General features: G+C 48.5%; 1 protein-coding gene across 10 annotated transcripts in view; it reads right to left on the minus strand.

Moving 5' to 3' along the window:
* Window positions 1-466: 466 nt before the first annotated feature.
* The window catches only part of KCNAB2 (potassium voltage-gated channel subfamily A regulatory beta subunit 2), a 103,636-nt gene continuing 87,660 nt past the window's right edge, over window positions 467-16,442 (minus strand). For 6 of the 10 annotated variants that reach the window (XM_083452208.1, XM_083452205.1, XM_083452207.1 and 3 more), the window contains 7 exons: window positions 11,389-11,433; window positions 7,408-7,493; window positions 6,260-6,380; window positions 4,038-4,132; window positions 3,119-3,239; window positions 2,159-2,247; window positions 467-953 (listed from right to left, as the gene is read on the minus strand). In XM_083452208.1, coding sequence (XP_083308334.1) covers window positions 864-953; window positions 2,159-2,247; window positions 3,119-3,239; window positions 4,038-4,132; window positions 6,260-6,380; window positions 7,408-7,493; window positions 11,389-11,433 — 647 coding nt within the window. In that variant the 3' untranslated portion in view covers window positions 467-863. The remainder of the gene's footprint in view (window positions 954-2,158; window positions 2,248-3,118; window positions 3,240-4,037; window positions 4,133-6,259; window positions 6,381-7,407; window positions 7,494-11,388; window positions 11,434-16,442) is intronic. The other 4 variants (XM_083452201.1, XM_083452209.1, XM_083452202.1 and 1 more) reach the window with 1 other exon arrangement.

Raw genomic sequence — 16,442 nt, forward strand, 5'->3', positions numbered from 1 at the left:
CCAAGCCTTTCTTCTTGACCCCCCCTGGGGAAGAGATGGGTCAGTTTCAGCCTGTGAATGTCCCATCCCCCTGATCTCTCCTCTCTGCCCCCCTGCCTCCCCCCCCCCCCCCCGCAGCTCTGAGGCCAAGTGTTAGAAAGAATGAAACACTTTTTGCAAAACGTGGCCTGTGGGACCATGCAGAACTGGGCACTTTCTGCTCAGTCAATTTGCTCTGAATCTGTCTCATTCCCCCAAAAGTCAAAACAGGGAAAGAGGGAATGGTTGGCAGCGGGGAGGGTGCCTACAGTGGCTCCCCAAAAGCAGCTTCTGACACTTCCAGGAGGCTGGCCAAGGCACATTCCTCAAAGCCCCTCTAGTTGGGCTTGCAGAGAGTTGGGATGGTGGATTGAAGGATAACCTTAACTCTGCCCATTTAAAAGAAGAAGGTCCCAGCTCAAACAGAGATGAGCTGAGCGCTGTGGTATTCTCTCTGTGCGTAGATATGGTGGTTGGGAGAAAGAGAGAGAGAAAAAACGACTGCAAGGAAGAGAGAGAGGAGGAGGGAGAGAAGAAAACTCAAAAGTTGTTTTCTCCTTCGAAAAAGGAAGCATGGACGTGAAACCAACCTCACTCGCCCCTTTCCCAAACCTGCAGCGTTTTCTTGCATTCAAAATGAAAATTAAAGTTTAAGAAGCCTATGCAGTCTGGCGACGTTTGAATACGGTTTTCTCTAGGACGCCTTCGGTTCAGACGCTGCGCTGTTGTCTTGGGTTGCGAACCGTTATTTCTTGACTTGGCTTCGATATAGCTTTAAGCAAGCGAACGGGAGAGGCAGAGGAATTCAAGGAGTAGAAAGTCCCAGGCGGGAACAGGATTCCCGATTAGGACCGGTAGTCCTTTTTGCTGTAGGGTTTATTGCCCAAGATGCTGTCGATCTCATGGATAAGAGAAGAGGAGAGTTTTGGAAGAACCTGCCGGGTGGAAACGACAAGTAAGAGGGAGAGGTCATAAGTTAGATTTTGGTTATGGCGCTATCAAGCCTGTGCTTATTTTCTTTCTTTCTTTGGAGCATTTGTACCCAGCTCTTTAGCCAAAAAGGCTCCTGGGGCCGCTTACGTACAATCAAAATGAGGCAGTCCTTACCTGCAGGCTTACAATAAATAATAACAACAATAACAATAGACGACACACAAGGGAAATGGGACTGGGAGGGAAGAGGAAAAAGCAAAACTCAGGAACCAATTTCTTAACAGTTCCTAAAATGACCAACTGGCACAGTTGAGGAGCAGGAGCTACCTGATGGAGGTGGCATACCTCACACCAGAGTTGATGGAGTGATCTGTGTTGCCTCCAGAGAACTCGTGGTGCTACGTGCCGATCATCCCACACCCATATTGTATCATCACAACAACGCTGAGAAGTAGGTTTGGCTAAGAAGACAAATGCTTGATCTGACATACTGAATGGCGCAATACCCTAAAGCAGTGGTTCTCAACCTGTGGGTCCCCAGATGTTGTTGGACTACAACTCCCATCATCCCTGAGCTCTGGCCTTGCTAGCTAGGGGTGATGGGAGTTGTAGTTCAACATCATCTGGGGACCCACAGGTTGAGAACCACTGCAAAGCAAGGGTTGCGTTCCCTTTGGTGGGTGAACTTCTAGGTGTTGCATGTCAGGGGTGAGTTAAGAAGCACCCCTAAAAAAATAATCAATCTTTTGCTTCAGTAGCCTCCCCCTGAGGATGGGGTCTCAAGAGAGACCCCATTCAAGGCAGCCAGTCTGGCATGTTCTAAGAAAGCTGAGCTGCAGAAGCATCTGCTCAATTCACTGTCTCCTTTGAATGGAAATATCATTGTTTGCAAAACTAAAAGCAGAGAGTGTGAAGCCAAGATATAAACCCCCAAATATTGTCCCTTCCTCCTCAATCACCTCTCTCCCATGCCTAACAATCAGTAATCAAATAGTTTTCAATAGCCTGAAGGCTCTTGCCTAAGGTTGGATGGTCATCTGCCAGGGATCCCTCAGCTGCAATTCCAGTATTGCAGTGGCTTAGACTAGAGGCCCCTTCCAGCCCTGCAGTTCTATGGTTCTATGTGCAGAGCATTCCATGCAAACCCCCCCCCCCCCAAAGATCAGTTTGCCAGGGCCAGCAGGTGGGTGATGGGTGGGGTGCTCACCTGTATTGCTCCAATATTCTCCATTAACTGGTCTGCATTGGAAGCCCCCAGCAAGACGGAGCTGACCCCTTCATTCCGCAAACACCATGCTGGGCAGGATGGGGGGGAAGAAGAGCGTTAGGGGAATGTAATGGAGACACTGCCAAGGCCACCTGGGGGATTGTTTGGGGCCAGAGTCTCTTTGGAGGAGAGTCAAGTGCTTAGTTCAAGAACAGTGTCAAAAAGTCACTTTTGCTCTCAAGCTCTGGACAGATGTGGGCACATATATTTCTTCACAAGATGCATCTACCATGTGAAATTTGCTGCCTACAGTTAAGGTGAAGGCTACTAGCTTAAGAAATCATTGGAAAAAAGAATAATATAAATCTGCAGAAGCTGTGAAAGCTAAACAGAGATTCTGAGTACCAGTTTCTCTCTGTCTCTGTGTAGAGAAAACAATGGAGGGGACTCATTGCCCTCATGCCGTGCACGTGAGTTTCTATCTGTCCCCTGTTGGAAACAGAAGGCTGGGTCTAGATCAGGGGTCCCCAACCTACAGCCCATGGGCCGGAAGCAGCCCACAGAGGCCATTTAACTGGCCCACGAGCCGCCTCCGAACCAAGCCGCCCACTGGGCGAGTCCCCGCGCGTTGCGCTAAACCGGCACAGCACGGTGTGGGAACTCTCTTCCACCACTCCAGAAATTGCTTCTACGCATGCTCAGACACCAAAAATCACTTCTGCGCAGGCACGATTTCTGGTGTCTGGGCATGCACAGAAGCAATTTCCGGAGCCGCGGACATGTGCAGATGCGATTTCTGGAGGATCTCTGTGGGAGTGATCCGGCCTATGCCTGGTAAGCCTCGCCAACCCCTGGTCTAGATGGATCCGCTACCCAGCAAGGCTGCTCTCCCACTCTGCAGAGGCAGCCACTGCCTCCAGGCAAGGGTCAGAATGTGGGGGGCAAGTGTTTCCCACTTACCAATGGCAAGTTGGGGCAGAGTGCAGCCCAGCCGCTCAGCGATGGCCTGCAGTTCCTTCAGCTTGGCTTGCTGCCGCCTCCCTTCCTCACTCAAGATCTTGTCTTTCAGCCACTGGTAGCCCTGGGGATGGGGAGAGGAAAGAGACCAGTGGCAGGTGGAAGCAAAGAGAAACTAAGGTATGTGAGGTATAGAATCTAGTGGGACTAAGATGCTAAACCAGCCAGATCAGTTCATTGGTTAAGGCAATAGCTTCGGCCAGCTGGTTATGAACTGCCATTTAAGAACACAAGGCGAGCCTGCTGGATCAGGCCAGTGGCCCATCTAGTCCACTATCCTGTTCCCACAGTGGCCAACCAGATGACTGTGGGAAGCCCGTAAGCAGGATTCAAGCACAACTGCCCTCCTCCCTCCTGTGGCTTCCAGCAACTGGGGTTCATAAGTTGTGGAGGCAGAGCATAGCCATCGTGGCCATTTACATTAGAAGGAGGTTGCCCTGTTGCCACTGAGGCAAATCGGGGTAACCTCCCTCACCTAGCTGGAAAAGACACCACCTTGCAAAACGGAAGAACAATGACCAAAGTTCTGCCTGTGAGTTTTAGCTGATGCTGGAAGCTGGAGGCACATAGAGGCATGCCTCACTCTGGGCTGGGCTCAAGAGCTGTGGTTCAGGGAAGGCGGATCTGTTGGGCTGTTAATGCTCCGAGCCCCTCCATCCTCTGCTCAGGACACATCAACGTATTTATTATATGTGCCGATAAAACCATATATCCTAGAAATGCCCCACTGACTTTCATTCCAAGGGAATGGAACCCCTGGTAAGTCCTGGGGCTCCCCTGAGTCTCCTGTCACTCAGAGACAGGGGCACATGTGACAGTATTTCCCTTCTGCCGGTCCCAGCGATCAAATGTCACCACTCACTTTTAGCGATGCTCGGGAGTAGGGAGGGATCCCCCCGTCGTATTTCCCCGAAACGATTCCACATGCTAAAGGGGACCACGTCATGGCGCCCACACCTACGGGGAGAAAGAGGAAAATGCAAGTTGGAGGGTGGAGAGCAAATGCTTAACAGCAATGTTTAGCCTGGAGAAGGGAAGATGGAGAGGTGATATTATTGTTATTCACGGAATTCATTAGTCCCAGGGCGTCCCAAAGAGACTTACTAAAACCAAACAGACAACCCCACTCCCCAGTTACACTGAAACCAAGTGGTAAAAGAAGGTATTTATTTATTTATTTATTTATTTATTTATTTATTTATACATACATACATACATACATAAATACATACATACATTCATTATAAATTATAAGTTGTGTGTTCTTGTTTCTCCTTTTACGTGGTTGTGGTAACCACAACCTTTTACTCCTTTCGTGGTATTTTATGCATTGTGACTTGCCGTAAACTTTTACTGATTATAGTTTTTAGCAATTATTGTAATTGGTAATTATTATTAGTAATTGTGATTGGTAATTATAATTTGCTGATATTTAGCTTTACTGTTTACTATTATAGCCTAATGGATTGTTGAATATTGCTTTATTTGATATAAGTTGTTTATTTTAACATTATCGTGGCTGCTTTGTATTGGACGAGATGGTTATTATGTGTGTGACTTTTGCTGTCTTATTTTGTTTTTCCAGCTTGTAAACCACCTTGAGTATAGCAATAGAGAAAGGCGGTATACAAATTAAAAGTGAAATAAAATGAAAAAAAGCAATCTATTAGAAACATCCCATTCGTTTCTAAAAGGCCACAGATAATTAAAGGCCAAAGGTCTGGCTATAGAGGAAAGATTTTGCTTGGGGCCTAAAGATGTATAATGAAGGTGCCAGACAAACCTCCCTGGGGAGAGCAGTCCACAAATGGGGAGCCACTCCAGAAAAGGCCTGTTACTGTGTTGCCACCATTTGGACCTCATGCAGTGGCAGCACACGAACAGGAGCCTCAGAGGATGATCTCAGGGTCTGGGTTGGTTCATATGGGGAGAGTCAGCCCTTGAAGTATTGCAGTCCTGAACCATTTAAGGAGGTAGAACGTAAGCTCCCTTTAATAGCCAGGACAACCCAGTCAGATGGGTGGCATAATCATCATCACCATCATCATTATCATCATCAAATCTGACTAATCCCCTAGGACCAGTGGTGTGTGTGTGCGCGTGACTGTGTGACTTAATTCCATCTTTCCCCCCCTTCTGTGTGTTTCTTTAAAACGCATTTTATTACATTCCTGTCTCGCCTTTCTCCAATTGATGGGAATACAAGGGGGTCTGACAGGCACTGATCAGCCCTTTTTTACCGTCAGTAAAAGGGCAGCCCAGGGACCTCCAGCCCCCGCAGAGCCAATTCAGAGAGGCTAGGATGGCGAGGTCAAAGCTGGCTTGTTGGGACAGGATTAAACATTCAGAGGAAAGGCCGCTGCTCCTGGCCTCTCTCTGACATTTTTATTAATGATAATTAATATGCTGAAAGCCTCTTAATCCCAAGCTGCAGTTTTGAGCCAGCAGGGCAAAAAAGGTTAAGCAAAACAGTTTCCCCAAATAACTGGTTTTGGGGGTCCTGTGGGAAGCAGATCATGGGGGAGGCGCCAGGATGCTGGGCTTTCTGGCCTGTTGCTTCCCTGAGCCTTGGGCAGGATGGGATTTAAGGACCAAACCGGATGGGAGATGTGCAGGAGATCTCTAGTCACATGGCCTGGATGTTTTGGATAAACTTTAAAGCCCCCGTGGAGTGTGTGCTGAATCAGGCCCTGGGCTATGGGTACTGGGGCTGGGAAGGATGCTAAACTGTTCCACCCCCACCACTTGCTCAAGTCCTGTTACTTATTGATTGTGTCCCACCTTTATCCTCCATGGAGCTGATATGGTTTTCTCACTTCTCCTCAATTAATCCCACAACAACAACAACAACCCTGCGAGGTAGGTTAGGCTGAGAGACAGTCACCCTGAGCCCCCATTCTGGACCGCTGGGCCCTGGGAATCTGTACTCGCTGACCCCTTCTGCCTCTTGTCAGCTGTACTAAAGCAAACAGCCTCACCCAAGCTAAGAGCATGGCACCCCTTCTTCTCAGCAGGGCAGCATCACCTCTGCCGCCTTTATTCAGCCTTGCTGGCATCCCAGAGGCGGCTTCCGCACAAACTTACCGATCTTGTGGAATAGCTCTGGAAGCTGCACTTCCACTTTCTCTCTCTGGAACATGTGGTACTCTGCTTGCTCACAGATGGGCGGGATGAGGTTGAACTGGCGAGCCACTGAATACGCTTCCTATAGAGGGGAGGGGGGAAGCAACAACACCCCAAAGTAGTCAGGAAGGGGGCGAGGTGGAAGAAGAGAAGAAGAAGAGTTTGCATTTGATATCCTGCTTTATCACTACCCAAAGGAGTCTCAAAGCGGCTAACATTCTCCTTTCCCTTCCTCCCCCACAAGCACTCTGTGAGGTGAGTGGGGCTGAGAGACTTCAGAGAAGTGTGACTGGCCCAAGGTCACCCAGCAGCTGCATGTGGAGGAGTGGAGACGCGAACCCGGTTCCCCAGATTACCAGTATGCTGCTCTTAACCACTACACCACACTGGCTCTGCCTGCTCCTTTGCGCCATGGTGTGTGTAGCATACCGGACACCTGGACCTCCTCCCCAGGTCCACGGCTTGTCAGGGAAATCAAAGAATGCCACTCCAGGGATTGAGGAAAGCTAGGGTTCAGGTCCCAGTGCATGCAAAAGAAAAAGGCCAGAGGACCCCTGAGGATGCACAGAGGGCTTTCCCCCTCACCACTGAGTAAGTACAGAGAGCTCCTACCCATCTTGGCTCCTAGCCCCATCTGGGTGTTTGACCCCCTCCCCCCATCAGAATAGGGCATCTTCCCTGTTGCAATCCCATTGCCCAGTCATGCCACCCTACATACTTTTGAGGTGAAGGTCTTAGCTGCACCTCCACTCCTGTTTCTCTCCCTCTTTCAAAGCTCCAGTATTTGGCAGCTCTGTTCCTTTCAGCCTTTGCACAACCATTGGGCAACTCAGCCATTCCATTCTGCTTCTCAGACTGCGTCTCTGGTTCAAGAAATTTCCCTTCCTTCCGCCTTGTTTCCCCAGAGTTGAGCCTGTGGCTTTTATCTCCATTCCTGGCAATTCATCCATCTATCCTCCTAGGGTCATTTTAGGCAAAGGTTGGAAGCAGGTGGGTCCCAGTTTTACACATCTGCTTGGCATATTTTCTATCAGCCACCCACTCTTTCCCCTTCTCTCTCTCTCTCTTTTCTGCCACCCTTTTTACCACTCTTTCTTCATCCACAATACCATAATCTCCATGGAACTCCACCGCGACGTCCCCCAGTACATGGCCATCCCTTGGTTGATGACGTGGGTCATGGCTCGCACCGTCTCTGGAAAAATGAGAAAGGAAGAAAGGAAGAAGGAACGAGAGAGGCGTTAAACCCAAGGCGATGAGCCGGCCTGCCCTGTCGAATTAAGGCCACGACACCAAAAAAAAAAAAGGAGAAAAGGAGGGACCAGGGTGGGGAGGCTTTGACTACTCAGACATCTTGCAAGCAGCGTAAATTATTGGCCTCAAAAATGGGGAGGACGGGAGGATGGGGAGAGGGAGGGAGGAGCTGAGAACAGCAACTCCCTATGGAAAACCAGACCGTATCTCCAGGGAAATGCCTCACACTGATGGTGCGCCGGGGGATCCCATCCCAAAACCGGCGGAAAGGCAACGAGTTCGTGAAATGAAATGGAAACAGACAAAAGGTGGGAGGATGAAGCCGTCGGTGACCAGATGGGTGGGGTGGGGTGGGATATGAAGGGACAGCACAGAAGGGCAGCTTATGGAAAAGAGCCTTCCAGAGCGGGCATCGAAGGGTCAACCCAAAGGGCTGTTCCAAAGGACCCACTGTGGCCTAGAGAAGTCGCTAAGCACAGGGTGATCAGCAGGGACATTTCTGACCATCCTCCCCAACCAGGAGCAGGAACTCAAAGAGGTCCTCCTGGCTCTCAGGAGCCACCCAAGCCATTTTGCTGCCTGAGGGGAAGGTCAAGATGGTGTGTCCCCCATTCTAGGTGCAAAACCTGACTAGACTGGTAGCTGGATTTGACTTCAGAACTGGTGGCGGGACAGAGTCCTCCTCCACAGCCTAGGGCAGCAGGCTAGCTTAGGAGCTGCAGGGCCCTAGTCTCTCAGAATCTGCCGCCTGAGGCAGCTGCCTTATTCTGCCTTGTGAAAGGGCTGGGACTACTGACTCTGAACAGGGAGGCTCCTGCCTTTGAGATCTTGTGTAATTAGATTTGCCAAGGTCCACGTAGCCCAGCACTGTGTTGCTAAGAACAGCCAGGAACAAGGAAGGTGACACCTTTTGGAGGCTTCTGGCTGGTGCGTGCATTAGATGGGGACAACGATTTAATCCAGCTGGGCTCTGGTTAAGGATGCGGGGAGAAGTTCAGTCCAGTTCACTCTTACTGGAACAATATATGAACCAAAAGTCAGACAAGTTTCCTGAAGCACCATTGGAGGTTTGCCTTCTGCTTATTTGAATAGGAACTTCCCAGGCTGTACATCAAGGTGGCCTCTAAGATTATTATTTTATGTGATCAGGATTTTATAAGCCAATGGGGAGCACCCACACTTCTCCCTATGCCCCCAAGCTAACTGCCCCACCCCTCTCCCTTCACAGCAAAGAAAAATCAATTCCCTTAGATCTTCTCTCTTCCTTTGAATATTTCCACAAGCCCTGTCCACTCGTCTGGCAGGAAAGCATTGCTTCTTCTGGATGCCTAGGTACTGAAGAGGTCATTCATAAAACTAGGAGCTGGTTCATTCATAAAACTAGGAGCTGGTTCATTCATAAAACTAGGAGCTATTGTGGGACAGAGGAGAAGGCGGCTTAGGACAATGGCATTTCTATTTACAAGCTAGGCTGAAGGAAGAGTTGCCCTCCTCAAATACAGAAGCTGGGACTGGACATCAAATTTAGCATCCTTAATTAAACAACAACACCAACAGGTCAAGTTTCCAGCCCTTTAGGTCAGAAAGATATGCTTGAAAGCGTCTGAGCAAGTAGCTGTGAAACTTCATGCTGAAATTAATTTGCCTTTACAGAGCCAGGGGGTGTTTCCGGGACCCTGGGACTTTTGGGTTTTGGACATTCTTTCAGCTGTCCTGCCGCCACGTGGGGTTCTGAAGCATGCATGGCAAGAGTCCTCAAAAATCCTTCCAGCCAAAGCAAAATAATAATAATAAACCAACAGCAACCAACAACCGCAAAACAGTTGCATGCCAAAAAGCAGAGTAGGAATTTGAGAGCAAAAACGAACCAATCACATCCCATGCACCAAACTAAAAGGAGGCCCCTTTTGAGATGTCTCTAAAGCTGCTCCCTGTTCTCAGGGTTGGAAGCAAATCAAGGTTTTATCTAGTGCAGCAACCTGCTCTCACAGTGGCCAAGGAGATGTCTATGGGATGCACACTAGTAGGACCTTAGTACAAGAGCCCTCTCCCCTCCTGCTGTTTCCAGCAACTGGTATTCAGAAGCATCACTGCTTCCAATCATGAAGGCAGCTATTGCAGCTAATAGTTATTGACATAGCCTTCTCCTCCAAGGTCAGCCCTACTCAGATTATGGGGTAGAACTAACTTCAGTCTGTCAGTTTCAATGGGTCTACTCTGAGTCGGATGCAATCCTTAGTTTTCTGCAGTGATCTGGTATCACAACCACTGTTTTACATACACAGATGTTCAAAATAATTCCTCTGGTCTCCCAAGCTACTCTGCTGGCTATTTAGTTATTGAGATACTAGACCACAGAAGAAGACCAGTTGGTGGTCAAGATGCTTTTCGTGTACATTACGTACAAAAGATTGCACGTCCGTTCATGCTTAAGGACACATCGAGCTTTTTGTTTTCAATACTTGCGGCCACAACGTTTGTTTTACAAAGGGCACATGTCACTTATACCACCACCATCCTTCATTGATTTAATCAAAATATTCATAGGCCACTAGTCACATCGGAGCAGTTTAAAACAATTATACTTAAAATCATACAAAAACCATTATATAAAGATTAAAATACTGAAACCTATATTCTTAATTGCCTGCATAGGCCTGATAGAATAGAAAAGCTTTCCGTAGGCACTTCTCTTCCGTAGGTTGAAAGGGAAAGTGCCTGTTAAATTTCTATTGGCACAAAGCATTCCACCTAACGACCCTAAAGATTTGGTTTCTTGCGGTCATCAAATGAATCTCGCCAACTCAGGGTACGCTTCTTATTTTAATACAGTGGTGCCCTGCAAGATGAATGCCTCGGAAGACGAAAAACTCGCAAGACGAAAGAGTTTTCCGTTTTCTGAGGTGCTTCGCAAGACGGATTTCCCTATGGGCTTGCTTTGCAAGACGAAACGTCTTGTGCCTTTTTTAAAAAAACCGCCAATGCATTCCTATGGGAAACCGTCAATATGCATTGGTGCTTCGCAAGACAAAAAAACTCGTAGAACGAAAAAACTCGCAGAACGAATTAATTTCGTCTTGCGGGGCACCACTGTAGCTCCAAGTTTCTCTGTTTCTTAGCTACAAACTGCTTCACAGCCAATGGGGTGACACTAAAAGAGTGTACTTCGCTGCTTGGTGTCAGTTGATGTCCCTTCGCAGTTTTTGCAAAGGGGTTCGATTTCTGCCAATCTGTTCCTTTGCCTCATGCATCCTCAGAGGCAGTGAACTCAGGGTGGGAGATTATTGCGGCAAAACAGCAGACACATTTACCGGGGTCTTGGGATACCCGGCTGCATCTCGTAGGTTTCTTTTTGAAAATGACGAGCATCTCACGAAAGGGGGTGCGGCAGGGTGCAAGGCCCACCCCACTGAGAACTTCAGGAAGAGTTGTCAAATTTCGAAGGGGTGCAGGAAAGAGCATCACAGACACAAGGCATGCGTTTCAGAGACAGCAGAGGAAAACGTGGAATGGAATGAACCAGGGAGGACGGTGGGGTGGTGGGGTGGCGGAAGAGATTTTGGATTTTAAATTTTACTTGCAAGATGTTACTAAAGGGACAAAGGGTTGTTTTGTTTTTTTGTTTTTGGGTGGTATTTTCCCCCCTCTTTCTTTCTTTGCTTCCGTTGGGCATTTTATGGAGAATTTTGCCATCCGAGTAATGGGAGAAATTTTGCCAATGAGAATAAAATAGAAAAAAATGGGGCAAAAAAAAGCAAAACTGCATGGATTATTCCATCCCATAAAATGCCACTTGGATGCAGATAATCAAGATGAGGTGGGGGGGTACCATGTACCTTCTATGATGAATGTTCGCGACTTGGAAGAGCTAAATGGGTTCCCTGGTGATAAAAGAAAGATTTAAGAGAGACCAGAGTTTACAGCTGCCGCTGGCGTATCGCAAGGCATGGTGTACAACATAAGGGGAATCTGGGCAAAGGACGAGACTCGTTGCCCCTTCCACCACCACCCTCCAAGCTCCCCTTTTCCTTTGCAAAAGTCAAGACTGCCCTTCCCAGTCTCAGGACAACAGATCCTCACCCAAAGGGAACTTTAAACCAGGAGTGGTTAACCTCCAGTTTGGGGGCATCCCCCCACCCCTGCCACCCCACTGATTTTGGTAGTGACTGCATCGATAGCTGTGATTCCTGCATCGCAAGAGGTTGGGCTCATCTTGGGTCTCCATCAATTTTTTTGGACTACAACTCCCATCATGCTTAGCTAGCAGTGGTCAGGGATGATGGGGATTGTAGTCCAAAATACCCCTTCGAACTCTACAATTCTCTGGTTCTACGAAATGAAGAGAAACAAAGGCAGATGCAGTGGGTTGGGCAGAACCCAGGAGCCTGATGAGACCACCCCCGGTCACTGGATCAATCGTTTCATGAACGGAGAGAGGGGCGACACAGTCTCCTCTTCAGCTCATCTACATGGATCAGCTGAGGGGGGCGGTGGCTGTTGTGCCCCCTGTTTGTGTGCCCGGGGTGGGTGGGTTAGTGACACCAACTCCTAGGCAACCCACTGCTAGCATGTAGACAATGTTCCCCCCAGCTCCATGGGAGATGAACAGGGCCATTGGGTCAAAAAAGGGTTAGTTACCCCTGTTTTAAATTCTCTAACCAGGCACCAGGGTCACATTCACATCACACATGTAAAGCACTGCGGTACCGCTTCAAACAGCCATGGTTTCCCCCAAAGAATCCAGGGAACTGTAGTTTGTTAAGGGTGCTGGGAGCTGTTAGGAGGCCCCTAGTCCTCCTCCCAGAACTACAATTCCCACAGTTCCCTGTAAAGAGGGATTGATGTGGAACCACTCTGGGAATCATAGCTCTGGGAGGGGAACAGAGGTCTCCTGATGACTCTCAGCACCCTTAACAAACTACAACTCCCAGGATTCTTTGGGGGAAGATACGACTCCTTTAAAGCAGCATCACAATGCTTTAAAATGCACGGGGTGAACCTGACTCAGGAGATTCAGCAACTGCTTTGGATCCCATTGTCGCGGTCAGGAAGGACTGGGGTGACAACCATCCCTGTCTTTCGCGCCCAAGAACAGAGATATGCGGTTAATTCCCACCAAAGGGAGCTGATGTGGTGGTTTGTGCAGCCAGGAGTCAGGAAAGCCCCTTATTTTTGCCGCAGTCACTCAGCGGCATTCGGCACACGCGCACGCACACACAACACACTTTCTCGCGGCCTCAGTCCCCACATCTGCAAAATGGGAAACTATTACACCGACTTACCTTGCGGGTTGTGGTAAGCATTAAGCGTGACAGTGAGAGCACCAATCAAATGTATTTTGTCATCCAATTCACTCCATACTGTGTGAGTCTTGTTGGAAACCAGGGACAGGGAACCTAGGCTCCCCTCCCTCCAGGCACTGTTGAATTCCTATTGGCCCCTGAAGTCAGCATGCTTAATGGTCAGGCATGATGGGAACATGCCCTTGATGGCCACAGCCTAGTCTCACTGCTGCAATAAACAACTACTGGAGCATATGGGCTGAGTTTTCATGCCATAATGTGGGAAAAGGGGGAATGAGGACAGTGACTCATGCAGAAACACAGAGGGTAGCCTCCACTTACTCTTCCCCACTCTCGGAGCAAACCCTTTTTAGGTTGAGTGCAAGACTGATAAACCCGGACCTCCTTTTTAAGCTCAGAAAATAAAAAAACTGCCAGATGTGTCAGAGGTGTGGGGGTCATCATCCGAAGAAAGTAAGAAGAGCTTGCTACATCAGGCCAATGGCCTTCCAATCTAGCATCCTGCTCTCACAGCGGCCAATCAGATGCCCCAAGCAGGATCCAAGCACAAGAGCTCTCTCCCCTCCTGCCGTTTCCAGCAATTGGCACTCAGAAGCATTGCTGCTTCCAACTCTGAAGGCAGAACATAGCCATTGTGGCTAATAGCCACTGATAGCCTCTCCTCCATTAACTTGTCTAATCCTCTTTAACCTTAACTGTGTGGTCAATATGGTCATCACTTACAAATCAGTCAGATTTGAAAGACAGATGGAGACATGCAGGTGTCTGGATTAGTGCCGGTATGAAATAAGCACCCCAATTTTAGAGGGGTGTTCATCTCCTGTGGGAATAGGGGTGCTATTTTCTGCAGCCTTTTTGGGGTAAAGGGTAAAGGTAAAGGGACCCCTGACCATTAGGTCCAGTCATGGCCGACTCTGGGGTTGCGGCGCTCATCTCGCTTTATTGGCCAAGGGAGCCGGCGCACAGCTTCTGGGTCATGTGGCCAGCATGACTAAGCCGCTTCTGACAAACCAGAGCAGTGCACGGAAACGCTGTTTACCTTCCCGCTGGAGCGGTACCTATTTATCTACTTGCACTTTTATGAGCTTTCAAACTGCTAGGTGGGCAGGAGCTGGGACTGAGCAACGGGAGCTCACCCTGTCACGGGGATTCAAACCGCCGACCTTCTGATTGGCAAGCCCTAGGCTCTGTGGTTTAGACACAGCTAATCACACACAGGGCTTAAAGGTACAATGGAGAGCCCCCTTGGGCCACCGTTGGCAATAAATTAAGATTAACAGTCCCTTCCTCTTGAAAACAGGAAAGCGATTCTCTGAACTCCACTCCCAATATTTCCTTTGGTTCTAAAGGAGGTCAATCATTTTCTAGGTGAAACCGTCCATCCCTGGAACCAACACTCTTCCACAAAAAATTAGAAGCCTTGATGGAGAGCAAATTGTGATATTAAGTATTAGGCAGTGGTTCTTTTCTAGACAGAAAGGTGCCGGCAGTCATTACACAAAGGAGGGCTCTTGGACACTTCCAGAGCATTGTGCCTCCCTCCCTAAGCCAGGCAGAAGCTCCCCAGGCTTTGGGAAGGAGGTGTGAGGCATCTGACAGAATCCTGCAACCCTCCTGCCTCCTTCCCAAAGCTGGGCGATACTGTGTACCAGCTTGTACTACGAAAAAAAGCAAAGCAAAACAAACAAACAAACAAAAAAGCACTCAGTATCTCTCTGGATTGAACAGCATAGAAAATGCCATTCAAGAGCTGTTTCAGTTTTCCTCACTGTCAATCTCTACTCCCCAAGACCTTGTTTTGATTCCACCCCTCTTGAAACTCACAACTCTTAAAACCTGAAGCCTGAAGTTTGGCTCACACAGGAAGCTTCCTGGTATAGCCTGGGACAAATCAATACCTCTGAGGTTGGTCTCCTTGCCAGGGTTGTTGTATGGCTCTGTTGAATAAGTATCATATCATGGATAAATGTTTCTTTTTAAAGGGAACAGTCCCCGGTCCCCCCTGGCCTGCTGACTAGATATGCTCCAGAGACAAATTTCATCCACCAGCTGTTTGGTGGGGCACTTCCCAACGTAAATAGGACTGTGTCCAATGTGCAACTGCAGCTCCTGCTGTGAGATCAAAGAAGAGTGGGAAATAACTTAGGGGACTTGTGTTCCTTGCAAATGCATGGTCCATGCAATTTGCAACTGCATGCATTTTGTGGGGGGAAGCAATGGCATTTTGAGGCTTTAAGCAGCTATAAGGCATGGCTTGCTGTTCAGTGGTGTGCGATTTACCTGCCTCTGATTCAACAAGAAACAGCTTTGTGTATGTGGAATTCTCTCTCTCTCTGTCTCTCTCTCTCTCTCTCTCTCTCTGTGTGTGTGTGTGTGTGTGTGTGTGTGTGTGAGAGAGAGAGAGAGAGAGAGAGAGAGAGAGAAGCAGGTAATTTTATGCAGGGCCAGAACCACATACTATTGGAATGTGGCCCCTGACAGCTCTTAGCTGAGCTAATGTGGCACTTGGCTCAAGAAAGGTTTCCCCGCTTCTACGATGCACTGTATTGTTATGGAAATAGAAGACAGTATCTCACACGGAAACATGGAAATGCACGAGTTCAAAATCAAATATGTGTGTTCGCGCGCGCGCACACACACACACAAACACATATACACGCACACAGAAGGCAGAAAACGGGTAACATTCAGAGTTGAGATCCTTAACAAGGCAACCAAATTGGCAAGGAATTGAGGCTTTCCATGGCAGAGTGGGAAATTCGCTGGGGTTTACGAGTGCATTTACAAGTTGGGTATGTTTCACCTAGAGAAGGGGAGACTAAGAGGTGATGTGATATCCACCTTCAAGTATCTGAAGGGTTGTCACATGGAAGATGGAGCAAACTTGTTGCCTGCTACTTCAGAAGGTGGCACCTAAGCCAATTCATTCAAATGTCAACATTACAGCAAAACATTAGGAAGAAATTTCTGATGGTTAAGAGCTGTTCGGCAGTGGAAGGGGCTACCTTGGGAAGCATTGGGCTCCCCTTTCAGCAGAGGTTGGATGGCCACTTGTCAGGGATTCTTTCGCTGTGGTTCCTGCATTGTAAGGGGTGGACCTAGATGACCCCTGGGATTCCTTTAAACTCTACAATTCCATAACGGTGTGTAAATGCACAGGAGCTCTTGTCACAGATAACTAAGCAGAAACCAAGATAATGGGGTTTTTTTCAAGGTCTCCCGAATGGGTGAAATCTGTAGTTCTTTGGGGTGGGTGGTGCCCTTGCCTGCTGACAGAGGAGGCAGCCTGCTGCATCTCTGCATGATTTTCAGTTCTGGCCTTGCTGGCTTTCAGTCTCTTCTGGAGGTGGGTAATCGTCCCTCATCCTTGAACCGGGTGTGACAGCATCAATTTCTCCTTAGGTAAGATGCAGCTGATTTACCTGCCCTCAAGGGAGGCTGCCCGGTGTGCCCCTGCAGGATTCATTGTTCTGGCTTTGTACTGTTTCAACTATTCTCTGCTTGGGGCAGCCTCCTCTCTCCATCAGCTGCAACTGGATCACCCAATCACTCTCAAGTCAGAGATGCAGCAGGACTTACCTGCCCTC

Source organism: Podarcis tiliguerta (assembly GCF_965153285.1).
Source record: "Podarcis tiliguerta genome assembly, chromosome: 8".
NCBI lineage: Eukaryota > Metazoa > Chordata > Lepidosauria > Squamata > Lacertidae > Podarcis > Podarcis tiliguerta.